This window comes from Xiphias gladius, chromosome 6 (genome assembly GCF_016859285.1).
Source record: "Xiphias gladius isolate SHS-SW01 ecotype Sanya breed wild chromosome 6, ASM1685928v1, whole genome shotgun sequence".
Taxonomy (NCBI): domain Eukaryota; kingdom Metazoa; phylum Chordata; class Actinopteri; order Istiophoriformes; family Xiphiidae; genus Xiphias; species Xiphias gladius.
In genome coordinates, this window is record NC_053405.1 from 9,041,591 (window position 1) to 9,061,228 (window position 19,638).

The 19,638-nt window shown below is 42.8% G+C and overlaps 1 protein-coding gene across 1 annotated transcript in view; it reads right to left on the reverse strand.

The window, feature by feature from the left end:
* anos1b (anosmin 1b) overlaps positions 1-17,468 on the reverse strand; it is a 43,607-nt gene extending 26,139 nt beyond the window's left edge. The window contains exons 1-2 of the mRNA XM_040128867.1: positions 17,181-17,468; positions 6,355-6,402 (exon numbers count right to left, since the gene is read on the reverse strand). Of these exons, the coding sequence (XP_039984801.1) occupies positions 6,355-6,402; positions 17,181-17,357 (225 nt within the window). The 5' untranslated portion in view covers positions 17,358-17,468. The remainder of the gene's footprint in view (positions 1-6,354; positions 6,403-17,180) is intronic.
* Positions 17,469-19,638: the final 2,170 nt, after the last annotated feature.

Here is a 19,638-nt window from a genome sequence, read left to right on the forward strand (position 1 = left end):
ATTATATAGTGAGACTATACTGTATGTGCCAAATTAGATTTTGCAGAGCATTTCAGAGAGCAAGAGCGCTCTTGTTTTATGTTTTGAATAAGCACACACGCACATATATGCAAACACACACAAATACACACACACACACACTCTTCTGGCTTTGTGGTACTTGAGTGGAACAAATTCCTAAAATCCCTTTGAAAAGCATTTTAGCCTTTTGCCAGACCTTTGGAAAAACATGTACAACAACCAGAGCTAACTTAAGTCGGCAGCTTGTGGGAGGAGAAGAAAAGCTGGAGGAAAGAGAATGGAGGAAAAGAAAGAGAGATGGGCAGGAGAGTCAAAAAGACAAACGCTTCAAGATAGTTCAGTGGTTAACTTCTTCACCTCTCGAACCACATGTGCCCACAAAGTCCTCAGACTGAATCCTGACAGAGCTTTCTTTCTTTCTATGTGTGTGTGTGTGTGTGTGTGTGTGTGTGTGTGTGTGTGTGTGTGTGTGTGTCTTAATCATTTCTCTCTGTGCTTTCTCTTTGTCTAAAACAAAACAACTACTGAAGGATGCTGGGCAGACTACGCTACGATGGGAAAGAGAAAAAGGAAGGAAAGATGGACCAAGACAAAATGGATGTGCTGGTGGCAGGTGGCAGTCAAAATACTTCACCTCCATGAGGATCAATATTAAAAAACACCAGATTCACAAACCTAGTGCATTCCTTTAAATGCCCTGAGGGGCACGAGCCTGCATTTCCGACAATATAATGAATGGTCTGGGACTCAGAAGCAGGAATCATAAAGCATAAAGCACTGGACAAGTTTGGACAGAAGAATGATTGGAAATGACTGTGGGAAAAGTAAGCAGAATTAAAAATGGTGCCAGTAGAAGATATGCAAGCTTATGCAGGCTAGCAAGCTGTTTTTTTGCAGCTGTTGTAATGGGTTGTGCAAATTAAGCAATAGCAACTGAGATGCTTTAAAATCCAGGGAATGAGAACAGGGATTCAGACTGGCACATGGGGATGGACTGCCTGATAACTGAAACTTTTTCCAACAGATTCCTATGTTTCAACATTTCCTTCTGTATTTTGATCACAACACTGTGACTGTTAATTTTACTGGAATCCGACACTTCATTTGGAACTGAGTGAAAACGAGTAGAGAGGAGAGTCAGCGCCTTCCAGTCTGAGGCCATGTTACGCTGTAAATAACAGTGGACAGCCCCCACTGGGACAAGAACAAAGTCCTGCTCCAACTAAAGGAGTTCAAATATCTTTGGATAGTGTTCATAAGTGAGGGTATGATGGTGCGTGTTTTCAAAGCTGGACTGGTGCACGCTGCAGTAGTGCAGGTGTAGCACCAGACTGTTGTGGTGAAGGTGGAACTGAGCCCAGAGACAAAGCTCTCAATTTAACCGTTGCTATTACAGTTCAGTGGAAAGGTTTTGGCACTGAAAGTAAAGAAAAAATGCAGTAAATTAATTTGGGACCATGACGGTGTTGCGTGATGGATGAGGATCGAAACATCTGAAGTGCCTAAAACTTTATCATAGCACTGTATGTTCCGACCCTAACGTTCACAAACTCTTGGTAAAGATCAAATAAATGAGATTGTGGACGCAAATGAGTTGTTTTTTTTGTTTTTTTAAACAGCCTGTCTGGTCTTACGCTTACAGACACCACCTGAACATCTCCCTATGAATACATACCGAAGAACCAACCAAGAAGACGACTACATATCCCACCTGGTTTGGGAATACTTTAGGAACCCCCAGTAGGAGCTGGAGTATGTGGCTAGGACATAAGGACATTTGCTTAGCCTTGTGCCACCCCAACCCATATAGGTGATGGAAACCTGATGGGTGAATCATTTTCTCTAAAAAATGTTCGACTATTTTTATACAGATATTTCTAGAGAGGATTGGGACAGGGGGCAGGGTAGAACAAGAATTACTCCTGAGCTCTCTACGCAGGAACCAAACAAACTCTAGTAACGTTGAAAGCAAAAGACAGTAGCACTGCTTCATGCATTGCAGATTCTTATGTTGAATGGTGAAGTGGATCTTATCCGTTTAGTGAACACTGACTCAAAGGAAGGGCAGTGCACGCTCCATAACCTCACAGAGTTCTTACTCGTGCGGTGCGAAATAAACCAAGCAAAAGCTATGAAACAGAACTATTCCGACTGGTATTACAAGTAATGTGAACCTCTTAAGAGCAAGTTATAAGAAATGAGCGGCGGACGGCGATGTCATGGATCTGCTCCTTTGTTCCGCATCAGACCTGTTTGTTTGTGGACACCCCACTGCCTCACACACCTGGGACATATTACTCCCTCTACTCTGAGTGTTTGTGTGATCTGTGAGTGTGCGAGAGAGGAGGAAAGAGATAAAAGCAGGAGGAGATGGACAGATGGAGGAATTGAGTGAGGACTGTAATGTAGTTTTAGTGAATTCCCATGAGTGTTTCCATGACAGGAGTCCACTGATGATGTGACACAAACCATATGCGATGGGGAAACATCTGCCTGGTGTGTGTGTGTGTGTGTGCTTGTTTCTTCAATAGGGACCCTGGGTCCTGATGTAACAAAGGAACAGATAAAGCACAGCAGTCGATGAGACACCGCCTGCCTTTATCTGCTGTTTCATTTCTTTCGTCCCTCTTTCTCTTATCTCTTTTTTTTTTGTGCTATTTTTTGCACATTTTTGAGTTTCCCGTTTCCTTTTCTTAGTGAATTAATGAATCATCTCTCTCCTAAGTGAAATAGATGACGTGGGAAAATTAAATTTAGCTTCACATTTGACCACTTTGTGTGTGAGGGTGTGTGACTGTGAGCGGATACATTGAGTGTGTTACACATATTAAAACTCAGTGAGAACAACCTACATCTGTACTGCTCCAAGTTTGGATAAGGACCTCAAAAGGAGTTGAGGGAAAACTAATATGAGTCCTTAAATTATACTTTAAAAATCTCTGTCAAAAGTTATTGAGTATGTTAAACTTCCAAATGCTTTATGAGATCCGGCAGTGGAATGTAGGCTGAGACCAAGTCACATTTTGTTAGATTTGCCTGACTAATAGCCCTAAAATTGGGTTTATAAACATAAGAAAAATGTAGCTCCCCGGAGAAAAAGTTTGAAATTCACGCTGTTCAAAGAAATGTACTTCCTCCAGCAGGTCAGCAGCTAATGACCAGCGGGCTCCCTGCTACGTCCTCTCCCCTGACTCGTTCGTTCTGTTTTTTCTCTCTGTGGAGAAAATGGTCTAGACCAGGGCTGGGCATCAAACCTCAATACTGGTGTGGTAGCAGCTACAAAGCGTCCGTAGCACCAACTGTCAAAAAACTGTCAACTAACAAAAGCTGGCGTTGATGACCATGTCTGGTCTGCAGGTTTGTGAACTTGTGAACAAAAATTTTGCAGTTTTAGTCTGTTTTATATACAGGCAAAGTTCTTGTCTGGCTGCTTGCAATTAGACACCATTAATATTTGAGAGCCTTGGCTTCTGTTTGCATTTCTAAAAGTATCCCGGTCTGTCTTTAGGTTTTTCTCTATAACCTGTTGTTGGGTTCTGTGGTGTACCTTATATGCTCCTGGAACAGCTGCAGAGTAGAGCAGAGCAGCATAGAAACCTGGACAGTTTGTTAACCTATGACATAACGACAAAGAGGACGTTGCGGACCGTACATTGCCACCGAGGTGCATGATCAGTAAAAAAACAAAACAAAACAGTGAACCTTAAACATCCCCCACATATCCTGTTAACATATATACACACCTTGGGAGCTTTAAACAACGCAGGACTCCCTCTGCTGTGTAATTCATTATTTTGATTAATCTTGGCAAATATGGCCGAGGACGGGGATATGTGCTTTTCTGCTCTAATTTATTGTCGTTGGCTTGCCGTGGTGAGTTTTACAAATTGGGCCATATCCACTTTCAGCAGGCCGTAAAAATGTAAAAATTAATAACTTTGCCATTCAAACAAGCAAGCAGAGACACTGCGCATGTCTGTGCAGTGTCGGGCTGTCTGAGAGGAAAAATTGTGGTTTACGCAGCGCCAGCGCCCACTGGCCAGTTCCTGAGACTGTTGTTGGACCAGGGTTACAATGTAGTGCCACACTGGTATTCACACATGTACAGCAGCACGACGCAGAGCCAAGGTAATAAAGTTTAGACATGGTATTAAACAAGAAAATATTTTCTTGTTATACATGCTCACTGTGTCTTTGTTGAGAATAGAAACAAAGGAAGGGAGAGAAGGAGGGAAAGCAAGGAAAGGGTAGAGATACGTTTGGATAAGGTCAAAGGAGCTGTGTGTGTTTGTATTTTTTTGAGGTGCTGGGGGGTTTAGGTATAGCTGAAAGTTGATGTCTGATGTTTCGCTCAGTGTGGTATTCCCTGCAACGGTCTGTTGGTGGGAGTTTTGGGGGGAGCATGCTCTTGACTGTTGTTGACATTAACCCCTGCTAACCCCATTACACACACACACACACACACACACACACGCACGCACGCACACACACACACTGAAATACGTGCTATACAGAAAAAGGCTGTCATCCTGCCTGTTTCTACCTTTTCCTTTATCCGACTGACAAGGGAATTTGTAGCGAAGCTTGGAAATGTTGCGAAAAGTAAAATATGACTCAGGTGTGCTTCCAGCTGGGTCGACGCTTTTAAATAGGTCTGAACCTGAACAGAGAGTTCAGAAAACACATCAATAAAAAAACTAGACAGAATCTTTCAAGAAGTCATTAATATTGAGTGACTTAAAGTCAGTGAGTAAAAGGTCATGGTTGAGACATATTTTTTGTTATTTGGTCCATATAAGCATTTCTAAGTTTAGTTATCAAAATTTGTTTTTGAATGAATGGTAAAATCTTTTTTTTTTCCAATACTGAAGAAATGTTCCTGAAATTTTACCTTTTAGTCCATCTGACTTAGGTCTGCCTGATAAATATGATAAATTTGCATTAAAATAGGGAGACCCAGCTTCTGCCTCTGTCTTATCCACCCACTGTCTGTGTCTCTGCGCTGGGACCAGCTGTCCAAAACACCCACAGTAATATCCAGAAAGCTGCTACAAGCTGGAACCGCTGCAGAGTGGACAGACTGGCAGCTAAAAATACTCAGCATGGAAACTCCTCTTGAATCAAACAATGAATTAGCACACACACTTTCTCTCTCTCTCTCTCTCACACACACACATGCACACACACACACGCAGTCGCCTCCTGGCAGGCAGTGTTAAGTGAATAAACAGGGGCTAATTTTTGCTCCATGGAGGATGGATAATGGGGATATAGGGGAAGACGTTATTTTAACTGAAAACACAACCTTTGCTATTAAGGGAGCCGTGCGATGGGTTCAAAGATTCCATAGAGAAGGGTAGAGGAGAGAAAGACTCCCACTCCGTCTCTGACTCTCACACTTGTACTATAGCTACTTACTACAGGCAAAAAGGAAGTTCTCAGATGTTTGTTCTGAGTCAGATTTGGTCCATTGCACCAGTGACAGAGAGCTGGTAGCATAGAACAAAGCAGAAAAACTGTTGTTTCCATGGTTGGTTGCATTTTAATATACCTTGTTATACAATGTACCAGCCAGTCGGAAACACATATTTTCTATTGTCTTGGTATAATGCTGAGCTGAGACACGATGAGACATGCATTTATATGATGCCCCCCCCCCGGCCCCCCCAAAAAAAACATACCTTCAGTAGGATGCAAAATTTATATCACTGAGAATAAGATGAAAACAACTGCACACTTATCTCATTTGTATCATGTTTTGATCTGTTTTATTGCTGGTTTTTGCATCATGCGCCCTCTTGTTTTGTGTTAGTGTGTGGTAGTTTTGGGAAACTTTTGCTAAATCACTTGCTCAGGCAGAAGTAGATGATGGAAGTGCGATCCAAATTCAGTCCCCCACAAAGTCAACAATTTATTTTAGAGTTAAGACTTTCCAGATTTTGTGTGCGAGGCTTTGAAATTGCCCAATTCCCTCGGTACTGCAATGCCTGTCGCTGCTAACGCTACTGTTGTTCTGGGGCGTCCTGCAGACACTTGTTCTTCTTTACCAGGAAGGTCTAACATGCATAAGTTTCACTCGTGATTCCATCCCAACTAACCTGCAACTCGAAGGTACTGTTAGTGGTAGTGCACCCCCTGGTCTTTACTCCAGTACCGAAGACTTGGTTTTGGAGTTATGACTGGGTTACGGTTTAGATTAGAAGTTAGGCACAAAGTGGTTAAGGTTTGGATAGGCCTTCATTGAATTAATGCAAGTCAGCACAATGTCCTCACAAGTTTACTTGTACAAGTTTGCGTGTGTGTACGCACGCGTGTGCGTGTGTGTGTGTTTACCTGAGCGCAACGTCTGTGGTTTTCACACCAAACCAGAACTTGGTCACTCTGGAAGAGACAGAGGGGATGAGGATTAAAACAAACAAACACACACAGAGAACTAAAACTTTCACAGACAAATCCCATGTTTTTGTAACTTAAACAAGGAGACGGAAAGCAAAATATTGTTAATAAAAAGGTCACTGACCAAATTACATAGCCAGCGGAAACCTGTCATGCAGACAGACACACACTCAACTTTCTTGTTTACATAATTATCCTCTGGGCGAAAAATGACTTAACACACCGTGTTTGTGGTTGCTGGACCAGACAGAGACCACGTCAGTCGGAGAGATGTATTTTTACGTGTGTATCCGTGTACGTGAGTGCGTGTGTAAAGCCACGGCTAAAGACCAGCGGTAAACATAACATATCGTAACTGGTGTGACAGGGGGAGATGTCATCACATGATCACAAGGACAGAAATGCAGATGAACTGACCCAACACCAACCCCTTACGTCTCAGCAGATCTTAGGATTCCTAAACACAAATTTATACTAATCGATACTTGATATTGAAAAGACGAGGTGACACAGACCTGCAACATATTTTGAAATTTTACCTGAAACAAAAATGCGCTGTTGACACCTGTGCTAAAAGAAGCATTTTACGCATTACTACATCACTGTAAATTTGGATAACTTGTCATAATTACCATATGCAAATATCTCCCTGGCCAAGATAACTGACAACCTCTGTATTGAGATCACATTTCTTGCTTTTTTTTTTTTTTAATGAATCAATTTGTTAAAATGGTAAAAAAAAAAAAAAAAAAAAAAAAATCACATCAGGCAAGGTAAGGTAGGTAATGTTTTTTGTTTTTTTAAACTTTTGACTTTTTTTTTCCAGTTGATGATGGATTTATTTAACAAAACACAAATCAGGATGACATCCATCATCTGTGTAAAGCTGCTGGTTTCCCAATGTGGCAACCTGTTTACGACATTTCACCGGCATCACCCCGCAGCCCCCCTTTTGAGTCCCTACCTTTGAGACACCCATTGAGTTTTTATTCTGTCACTCTCTCTCTGACTCTCACACTTGTACTATAGCTACTTACTACAGGCAAAAAGGAAGTTCTACAGTTTTTGACTCATTTCATTGGTTTAAAATGCAAGCCGAACACTGTGCGAGTACTTTAAACTTGCACTGGTAGCGTGGCAACAGAGCTGCTTTTCCCTCTGAAATGCTTTGTTATCATCAGCACATTTCGTGATCCCATCATCCAACATCAAAACAACTATTAGAATTCTGGTGGGTGTTCATTTGTGTATCTGTCTGTTGTCGTGTGTGTGTGTGTGTGTGTGTGCCCTTAAGGGAGTATATGAGTCTTGAGTGCGTGTGTGTGTGTGTGTGTGTGTGTGTGGGCTAAGCCCTCTTAACGACTCCTAAAGCCTCTCCAGAGTGAGCTGTATTTAGCCTCATCTCTTTCCACAGACACACACACTTTTCAGGGCTTCTCCTCTTTTAAGTAGCCTTTGTGCTTATGGTATGAAGGAGGTTAAGGGGTTAGAGTTGCTGCAGTGCAGTGGTTAAAGGTTAGAGATTAGGGGTTAAGGGCTTTCACGGTATAGAAGACGCTGAATTCACTCTTTAAGTCGTAACATTCAAAATGCAAATGGAATTTTTTTTTTGGTGAAATACCTTCAGCTGAATTTTACTTTGCTGTAGGATGATGACTTCAAGTTGAGCATTTACTGTCACACAGCCGTGTTTTTTTTACTGAAGTTGAAAAAGTGAGGGGGAGAAGTCAAAGCCATGACATACTTTTAAATAAGTGCTGGTCAGACAGTAAAGTGAAAAGCTCCATTCTGACTGTCGGACGGGTAGGGCTGCCTCTCCGTCCTTTTTGTAAATTTCCAAAACCAAGAAACCATCAGTCGCGCCTGCTTTCTGCAGAGACTGGCCACACATATAGTATGTGTGAAAACGGTTGGCGCTCCAAGTTCCCCACAAATCTTGTTTGCCTCATTCCCTCTCGTGCTCTCACCCCTGTCCTTGTCCACTGCTACAGCTACTTACTATTGCTTTGGTTGTCCAGCTGTTGGCAGCAACAAATAAGTGGTTAGTTTTAAGAGATGCAACAGAAGGAGTGCAACCAGACTCGGGATCAAGTTCCGAACAAAGGCCACGACAAAAATTTGCCCAGAGTGGCCATTGAAATGATTGTTGGACGTAATCTTGGGAGAAATAAAAGGGTACTTCTGGCCCATGTGAGTATCCCTTTAAGACTAAATGAGTATCGATGGGGTGGACACCCTTGGCTTAACAGTAATCTGTGCTAGTTGTTAAAAAGGATAATGCTGAGGCGACAGCTAAACCAGCCTCCTGTAAAGAAAGATGAGGGAGAGAGGAGGAAGAAAGCAGCGTTTAAAGGATTAAAGTAATGGTTAAACCCCTGATGAATAGATTAGCAACAAGTCTGTGGGGAAGGATGGATGAAAAGAGGAATAGATGCGAGGAGAAGCAGAGAAACAGAAACACCTTCCTCCTCTGCTCACCTTTTCTCTCTTCCCTCCTGTCTCTAAAAGGCACTTTCTGACTAGACAAAACTGACGCCACCCAGGTGCTACTGATTGTATCATACATAACCCATTTGCCATGGATACAGGTCTTACAGTAGGCACACAAATGGAGGAGGTTCTTAACTCTCTCTCAAACATTAAAACTTTTTTAAGCCGCTGAATATAGCTGAGCAGCAGACACTCTCTCCCTTCCATTGGCAAGTTTTTGCAGGTTCTCCAAAGCATGAAACTTGCATTTCTTGCGACCTGGTCGTGCTGAAAATGGCCACGTGTCCGGGACAAAAATCAGGTTTAAAAAGAAAATAAGGCTTACGTTTCTGTTTACATTCAGTTTTTCTCACCTAAAAGCACTGTGTATCGTTAAGGTCTGACATACATATTGAATGTATTTCCTTCCTAATAAAGCGTTTGAAAAATCTTTGTTTTCGTTTTTAAACATTTTGAAACCTGTATTGTTTATGTCCATGTTTACGTGTTAGCAGTCTTCTTCTTCAACGACTTTGCTGGCACAACAGGCTACTTTTCTTGCCGTAGAACCGCCACCTGACATTCACTGCAATAATGGGACACCATCGTCAGGAGCGTGCGTGCGCACAAGACGAACAGAATAGGGACCCACTCATAAAAACATTGCCACATAGCGCTGCTTGTTGTCAAAAAACTTTCATTTGCGTCAGCGCTGCTGAATTTGCGTCACTATGCGCTACGACACAGTGACGCAAATTCCACCCTCTGATACCATTTCAGCATCTGTGTGTGATGTTCATTGAATTCCTGAAGTTGTTTTGTTACTGGGTTTTTTAATTTATTGCTTAAAATACTTTGGCTTCTGTAAGAAATTCTGTAAGAGTAGCTAATAATGACAAGCGTATGGGTGAGAGTCTTACAGATGCATTGTAATTTGGTCTATGAGTGATATGACACCAAAATTACTCTGGTTCTTAATCATATCCACATTGATCATAATCAGATGTAAACCGCAGCCCTAATTGTATCCAGTAAGTAATGTGTAATGTAGCCGAGGCATCCAGTCAAAAATGATCTGATTTTCGACTACACTGCCAGCATCGCTCCACTCTGTCCTGCTCCTGGATGCTGGATCGGGCTGGGTTACATGTTTTTCCTCCAGCAGAAGGATGGTTTATTCAGCCAACCACCCCCTGCCTCTCTTCTGGAGTAGAAAAAAAAAAAAAAAAAAAAGATGACAAGCAGGAAGAGGATCTGAATACACACACATTTTACATTCTTTCCTCCTCCTCCTGCTGCCTCCGCTCATCCAGATTAGCGTCCTTTGGTCACTCTGTCGCTCTCTCTGTCTATCATTTGCACACTCCAACTCTAGCTCTCGCCTCTCCGCATTGCTCCCGGCTCCCGTAATAATGACAGGACAAGACTTGAAAACGATGATGATGATGACAAACTGTAGATGCTCCAGTCAAAGAACCGAGAAGAGTGTGGAGCCCAGTTAAACATCTCCAGATTTTCACAGAGGAGATATAAAGCTTCTTTCCCCCCTGCTGGCCTCACATCTTCATCCTCTCGCTTAATCTTTTTCACGCTCTCTTTCTTTTTCTGTTGTCCTCACCAAAACATCCCCCGCTTTCTGTCACTCCTCTTCAGCAACACACACTTTACATGGATGTACACTTACACACACTCACCCCAAGGCAATTTCATGGGACATATTTGCTGTCAGAGCCAATCAAGGCAGTTTAGAGGGGTCTGTGTACCGTATGGCCATTAAACGGTGGTCAAAGTGGGGTTTCGTAGGGTCTCAGATTATGTGTGTGAGTCTGTCTACGGCAAAACAGCTGCACATGTTGAGAAAAGTCAGAGAAAGAAAGAGAGGGTTGGAAGAAAGTGACTGGAGAAGGAGAAAAGAAGTTGGATGTGGGAGACTGAGAAGAAAGTGGGAGGGAGAGAGGAAGTTGAAAGGAGCAGAGGGAGACGGACGAAGGAAGGTGAAAGATGGAAATAAATATTGTTTAATGCGAGCAGGGAGAAGTCTGGCAAGGAGCGGTGGATACTAGACGTGAAACAGGATGAAATAAATTCTGCTGAGTGCTGTCTGTCGTCTGGCTGGAGTTCAGTCTTCAGGGTTATTTTATTAATGGGAACTTTAAACTGTATTTTCATTTTAAAATTCACTAATGCATTTATTGTGGCTTTACACCCGACTGTGGAGAAAGTTGTATGTGAGGCATTTATTTACTAAACTCTATCTAAAATCCACGTACAGACATACAAAAGTTTTGCGTCCAAAGGCTTTTGCGTATTTTATGGGCAAAAAAAAAAAATCCTCAAAGTAATGCTCAGAAGATACCGTGCATGAAAAATATCGAGAGAATTTCACTTCAAACTCATCTCATGATGTAAGACTTTCATCTTTAACGATGGATTTCCGCATGGATGGATTTCCTACCAACACTCAAAACACAGGGGTTTAAACTTTTTTCTATCCTGGGATCCAAGACAGAAATTTGTCGGAGCCTGAGACACCAGAGGCCCGTCAGAAATAGAACTGACCCGCGGAGTACGAAACACTTGCACCAAAGGACTTCCCCATGGCTCCGACGGCTGCTGAGTCAAGGTGGTCCCTGTCAAAGAATAACATTCTGATACCGGTGGAAGCAGCAGCAGGAAAAAGACAGTGGCGCAAAAACGCGCACACATTTTACGCGCACATGTACGCACCCAGAAACACGCGCACGGTCAGCACACACGCGCACAGCTGCACACACCCTTAAGTGTTTGAAAGAGAGAGAGATATAAATCACACTTCTGCCAGATGCAGCGATAAAAAGTGAATGCGTGTGAGAGAGAAAGAGGAGGAGAGAGTGTGTATACATGTAATGTGTGTGTGTGTTGTGGTCAGTGTTTGCGGTGAGGTGCAGTAGAAAGTCTATTTAACACGACGCATTAACTCTGCTAATCACACCCAGATGACCAGAAGCAAACACAGCCACGGTGAGTACGTTGTGTGTTTATGTCGTTTGTGTGAGCGTGCGTGGTGACTGTATCATGACTCACCTCCTCTCGACAGAGTAAAAAGTTCTTCCCAAAAAGCCCATGTTGAGGTCAGAACCTTCCCGACAGAAGCCCCTAATTGGTCTACGCGTGTGTGTGTGTGTGTGTGTGTGTGTGTGTGTGTGTGTGTGTGTGCGTGCGTGTGTTTCCGTGCGCGTGTGTCAACGTTAGTGTTTGTGGCGCTCCACATCCTGTAAACAACAAGCGTCACAACAAACTGCTTGTTACATGGCCCTGAACTTTCCCTCATCCGACGATTATGTCGGCATCTGTCTTTCTGTTTCAGTTTACTTCCAACAGCAATGATGATGAAACTCCACCAGTAAAGAGAAGACTCTAAATGATCAACAAATTAAAGGAAATATTCAGCATTTTGGTAATTCCCTTTCCCTCTTTGCCAAGGTAGATGAGGGGACTGATACCACCCTAGGTTCTCTATACCAAATATGAAGCTACTGCTAGCTGCAAGCTAACTTAGCCCAGCACAAAGACTGGAAACAGGGACAAACAGCTAGCATGGCTCAAAGTCCATCGAAAAAAATCGTCCGCCTACCAACACCTCTAAAGTTCACTAATCAAAATATTGTATCTTATTTATCTCATACAAAAAAAAAAAAAAAGTGTAAAAACAACAATTCACTGCTGGCAGGCAGATTTTGTGACCTGTGGACGGAGGCAGGTCAACGGTTTCCCCCCCGTGTCCAGTCGTTATGCCAAGCTAAAGTAACGGGCCCCCGGTTGTATCTTCATACGTAGGTACAGACAGGATAGTGGGATCAATCTTCTCAACTAACTCTCGGCAAGAAAGCAAACGCTGCAAGCATGTTTCCCAAAATGTCTTTTCCTTTAAATTCATTTAAGATTGATCTGAGGAAGGCTGTCAGCAGTGAGAAGAAGAATGGATTTAATTGCTGAAGTATCAGATGTGATATGCCGTCACGGTTTTGATGTGGCAACAGTCTCTCTGTCTATCTCTCTCTCTGTTGCTGAAAGAATAAAGACATGCCGCTCAGTGCTTTTGCCATTCCAGCTGTGATTTACTAACTTGGAATTTCTTGCCCCGGTTTCAGGTGAGAATCACCTCCTACGCCGCCACAACTGTATCGCCATCTATCTCGGGTTCTACCGATCAAATAACAGGGCAGTCACAAAGAAACAGGTGCTTTATCAGAGGCTTTATCTCTCAAGCGAATCAAAAAAGCCTTTGTCTCCTGCTGTCACCCACCCCTCTGCCTGTCTCTCTGCTTACCTGCCTGCCACGCATATCAGTCCACTTTTTAGCCAGTGTATAAGCTTGTCAGGTTGTCTGTCTTCATGTTTGTCTGTCACGCCTGTCTGTGCGTCTACCTGCCTGCCGACCCCTCTTTCCATCTCTTTGCCAGTCTTTGTGCCTGACCACGTCTGGCTACCTGCCTTTATCTCCCCGTCAGTCTCTGCGCAACCTGACCTGACCATTGTCTCCGGTCTTTTTCAGAGCGTGACTAGTTGGCTGACCGACCTCTGGGCTGATTAGAGTCACCTACCGCAGAGCAGCTGGGACACATATGCATGAACACACGCGTAAATGCACAGGCAGCTCATTCAGCCTCGCACTGGCCCCCTCGGCCCTGGCTCGAACCGCTAACCCTCCGCTCATCGGCACCACAGACCTGTGAGTGTTAAAGACACGCGGGCCAATCTGATCCACTATGTATGTGCGAAAAGATCCAGCTCCGCAGGCAAGGCTGGACTTTTTTCCTTATTTTTAGGAGTTTACATCAACGAGGAATTTGGGAATATGACAACATACCAACATATATATGCTCGTGTGCATGCACACACAAAGAGCTATAATTACACTATTACACCATACAAGGGAAAGTAGTGGAAAACCCAGAGACGTTGCAGAAAGAGAGGTGTAAATAGAAAACTGGTGACTCACATTCTAGTGGCTGCATACTAGCCACACACACAAACGGAGAGAGAAAGAGCCAAAAACACAGGGTTCACCCACAAGAAGCCAGAGGAAGTAATGTGTGTGTTTGTGTCTGAGTGTGGTGACAGAGCAAGATGAGTAAAAATCTTCTTGTCCTTGCTGATGTTATAGTTTCTGGAGTTGTTATCAGAAGGTTTTTTCTTTTTTCTTTTAAATGTTATGTTCTTTAAATGAATGAATGCTCTAACACACAGTCTCTCCCACCCATCAATCACCCTGTGTGCTCTCTACACTGTCCTATAATAGGTTCAGGGAGCGATGCTGTTCCCCAGGATGTGGCTGAGAGGAAACATGTTTCCTTGCTTGCGCAAAGTTTAGAGGCATTTTTTTTTTTACTTTGGTACAACACACAAAGTTTTCAGTACCTATTTTATATCCTAAAATGAGTGTCTGAGTGGCACATCCACACCATCTTTTTCCGTTTGTCACTGTCCTGCTAATCAGTATTGAAGTCAGTGTTGACTTCTTTTTCTCATATGAGTTACAGCTAGGTGTGTGTCTAATTATTATTTTCATTATTGATTCATTGCTCAATAATTTTTTGGTCAAATATTAATAATTCACTCAATGAAATATCACAAAATAGTACAAAATGTCCATCAAAATTAAAATTGTTGGTGTTATCCAACCACTTATCATAAAACCCAATGACATTTTACCAAGAACATTCTCACATTTGAGAAGCTAGAACTAGCAAATGTTTGCAACTCACAATTATTTTAATTATTGATCATTCTGCTGGTTTTATTCCTGACTGATTAGTTGTTTTGCCTATAAATTATCATTCAAAATGGCCATTGCAGTTTTCCAGAGCCCAACATGACATGTTGAAATATCTTGTTTTGTGCAACCAATAGTTTGAAAACCGCAAAATATTCATATATAAAACTACTTTTTTTCAAAACGTTCCACCAGTCAACCGCTCTGTCCTGACTGCTGAAAATCTGTTTTATTGTGCTTTGTTTCAAAATGTGGACAGTCCCGAAAACCTTCGGAAACAAGTCAGATTTATATGTTGGAGAGTAAGTGGAATTATCGAAACAAAAAGGAAAGAGTAATTGAATATTTGGTCTCAGAAGACAATATAACAATAAACATGAGATGGATCATTAGTTGCATAATTAGACCACAGTGGGATGAACTTTTTCCCTTTCTGGATTCTGAGATATTTTCTCATAAGGTACAGTAAGTTTATCTGTTTGAGGATATCAGTGTATAGAGGGGAAGTGTAAACATACCATGGATGTCAATTAATGCCAATAATATGACAGAAAACTCACACAAGAAATTAAAGAGCAATATCAGAATGGAACGAAACATTTTAACTTCCCAAAATGTAACCCAAGCAGAACATTAATGTCTGGTCCGTTTGCTACCTCCCAGTCAGTTGGTTTAATTTCCATTGCTGCTGTTTGATTCTCAACATCTGACTACTGCCCTCCACTTCGTAAAGTTTAAACCAAATGTTCCCTTTCTCACACCTCCATTCCAGAAACCCCAGCGCACACACACACGCACACACACACACACACACACACACACACACGCACACACACACACAATCTTACTTCTAGAGAGTCATCCAGGGGCCACCCTCATTACCCAATGCGCAGGTGATGGGAGTCTATTCTGGATGGACGAAGACCAGACCAAATCTTTGTTTTATACATGAACATATGCAAAACCACACAAACACACACACACACACACAAACACACACACACACACACACACACACACACACACACACACACACACACACACACACACACACATACATACATACACACGCTTTCTTCTACACACCTCAGAGCCATTGGGGCTGAACTCTGTGGTTAATGACTTTCCCACCCACTACACAGAATGCACATGTTGAAGCCGTTAGAGTAAGTGGCTTTTCGAACTTGGTAACGTCCTAACGTCCCCGTTAATCTCACATTCCTCACTACAAAGGCCACAGTACGTGGGCCAGCGATTTCAGCGATGATGAGCAATTTTGTCAACTATTAGAAAACCAGCAACCTAAAATTTTTCAGCCTACCTTTGCCCCTCTGAGTACTGACCCAGGGCGACTTCAATCTGGGCAACATCAAAACAGTTGTTCAGAACTTCCTCGCGAAAAACTACGTTGGAAACAACAACACACACTGTTTATGTCTAGATCACAAAGTTTCTTCTGATTAATATTATAGGCAGTAAGTGCTCAACTGTGCTTTCCCACCAGGCATGACAACATCTCTTAGCTGATCGTGCTGATCTAAAAATCACCGCTAAACGTGACATTGAGTGGCCATTGTTTGAGGAATTGTTTATGTAAAGCCACCTTTTGCATGAAAAAAGGGAAGCATGGCAAGGTTTATTAAGTGTTTTGGAAGAAAATACATTTATCATGACTACATACTATGGTGGGGAGGGTGGAAGGGAGGAAGTGCGAGTGCATCTGGCGTGGCTTTTTAGCCAATCAAAATAAAGCACAATAACTATTTTTTTTTTAATGTTTTAATAAAGTTTAATGATGCCATTTAACTTTAATGTTGGTGATAATTCCTGTGTTTACATGCATAATTGAGTGCAGATTCCGGCATTTGCGCTTACTGCTAAATCTACAAACACAGATGTGAGATCATCGTGTCAGTGTATTGTGAGAAAGTCATTTTAGCGGTAGCGTTTCTGTTTTATTTACCTATATGACTCTTGACTGCATCAAGATTGATTCAAGATGCTCCCTTTCCCAGGGTGTGTGTGTGTGTGTGTGTGTGTGTGTATGGGGGGGTGGGCTGCTATGAATGTAAAAGCAAATACATTAATTAGAATAATGAGATAGCCTTTTATTACGTATTATTAGGAACCACAAACAAAATCTCTATCGATCCCACTGAACTGTATGGATGTGTAGATGTCAACGACAAAGGCAGTCACCGCAACTGCCCTGCAAAGTAAAGCGGATGCACCTTTAAGAGAGGGATTTCAAGGTAAAAGCGTCTAAAATTGTGCACAGCCTAACTTTATTTGAGGATTGAAGATTACTCACCTTGGAGGGCCACATAAATGTTTAAATACACGTCATATCAAGTACCACACTAATGCGCAAATAGCATCGAAGTCCTCGCTCTCTGCTGCCTGTCTTTCTAGTTCATGACCTTTTATGACTCTAGGACTAATTTATTTTGTTTACACTGGTGGCCATGTTGACCGCTGACTGGGGGGCCACATTTGACCCCAGGGTCGGTGAGCGCTCCTAAATAGTGGCTGAAGGTACCTGGAGGTGTCTGAAGGCGGCGGTTAGCTGAGTCATGTGCAGAGTGAGGCACCTGGACTTGCATCTGGCGCTGCTGATTCTCTCCTGGACATCCTCGTGCTCCGGCGAACTCCTGCGGGCGCGAGTCAACGCCAACGCCGCGCACAGTAGCACCCAACCGGCGCGACGGACTGACATGGCGGGGCACCGACGCGAAACGAAAACGGACGCGGAATGAAACGGCAGACCCGTCTTCCTCGTGTGCGGCTCGTCGACGTCGCGCTCTCGCGACCCTGTAAGTTTAGAATGAAAGTCTCCACTTCTGCCCGAGCGCGAGAGGGGAGTGGAGCAGCTCTACCCTCCTCGCGGACACTCCCACCACCGGTGCAAGTGCGGCCACGCGGAGTTATAGTGTTCTTCATCCTTATCGTCCTAATCCTCATCCTCGTGACCCCTGCAAATTGCATCGCGCTTTCCACCGATCACTCTTCCCATTATCACCCGTGTTATCGCCCGCGCCGCTCCCAATACCTGTGCACGTGCAACTCTCACCATCATCCTGCCAACCGGCATCATCATCATCATCATTATTTTTGCTGTATTTCATAACACGATCGTGGTCTTCATCATAAATCAGCAATACGCCCTTGACCTTCATCATCATCATCATTTTCATGTTTATTTTCTCTAGCCCCGTTTGTACTCATGCGATGCAGGAGGTCCCTTTACAAATGCAGGTACATCCACTGTCACACCATAAGTGAATCAACAGGTACACACTAAACTTGCTGGTAGTGTTGCAAATCTATTCTCCTTTCCCCAATGAAAGTCATTTTTTAACTCAAAGTGAGTCAAAAAACTAGTGGCCACATCTTGACTTGTCTGACATGGCTTCGTTTTACGCCACTTTTTGGGGGTTTTTTTGTTTTTTTGTCTTTTTTAATGACAGGATTGCATCAGAGTTCATCTGAAATCATCATCATCATCGGCCCAATAGCCGCCTGGAGACCAATTCTTGTCCACCCTACTCCAGCAGCGGAATGAAGCATCTGCACCTCTCAGCCAGGGGGAGGGGCCCCTGAGAAACTGCTGTTTCAGATAGGCCAGCATCTAAGAGTCAAACTGTGTATTCAGCCAACGGTAATAATTTACTTATAATATCAATAAAGTAAAACGTCAAAAACTGCGTATAAAGACAGCCTTTAAATTCCAGGCTTTCAAAGGCCCTCCCCTTGTTAGTGCCCTGGTTACTCTGTTACACTATTCCCCGCACTACTACACCCCTGCATGCTATTGGCCCCCATCAGCATCTTCATCATGGTCATCATCATCACTCAAACCATTAGTACAGGTGCACAAGTAATACAACATCATCCTCATAATTATACTTCATGCCACTATCACCCTCGTCATCAGGTGCTTATTTAATAGTCCATTTTTCAACGTGAACGTTTATGTTGCGATTCTGATTATTTCTAAAAAATATTATCACATTACTGAGATCGTGTTATTTAGTCAAAAATGTTGTGATAGCTGTTTGATTTGGTCCATATTCACTGGTCAGCTACAGCTTAGCGCCCTGGAGCTAGGAGACATGGGCCTTGTTTTTTTGTTGTTTTTTTTTGTTATCATATCATAGCAGGAAACGCAAAGGGATAAATAATAAAGTTAATGCCAACTGAATTTAATTGAGCTGCTTCAGTTCCAGGGTCCTGGCGTGGTGCATGCTGGCTCACTGTCACCCTGCCACGACTTACTGGGACACTTGGATAGAACAGAGCCACTGTTAATGTTATTAGTGACACCTGTGCTTTTCCTACTATGGCCAGTCAACACTTCTGTAGTGGGAAGGGTCCGTTTTTCAACTCTATCAACGTAATCACCTTCACAATCTTTATCATCGTCTTTTCATCATCCTCACCTCCAATATGGTGACAATCCTCCTTTCCATCTCCATCATTATAATCTTTATCATTGTTCTTCTCACAGACAAACTCACCTCCGGCACCATCATCGTCATTACCGCGTTCATTCTGCTCATGCAATTATTCATCCCTCACCTTCCTTAAAACCATTATCGTCTTTATCTACCCCGTTTTTATCATATCCCCACCTCCAACACGATGATGATCATCATCTTCATCTCCGTGATCCTTTTCAATGTCATCATCATTACTGTCAATTGCAACTCTATCGTCATCATCACAATCATCATTATCATCATCATAATCCCGCATGCCAGCATAATTATCACCACTGTACTATAATCATCATCTCCTTTTTTTTTTCTTGCTTCGCTGTTGCATGCAATTATTCATCATCATCATCATCATGTTTGTCATCTTTATCCTCTTTTTTTCATCATCATCCTCACCTCCAGCACCACGTTGACCATCATTATCTTCATCTCTGCAATCAGCGTCACTGGCATTGTAATTTACCATCAACGCCTTCAGCCTCGTCATCATCATCGTCCTCC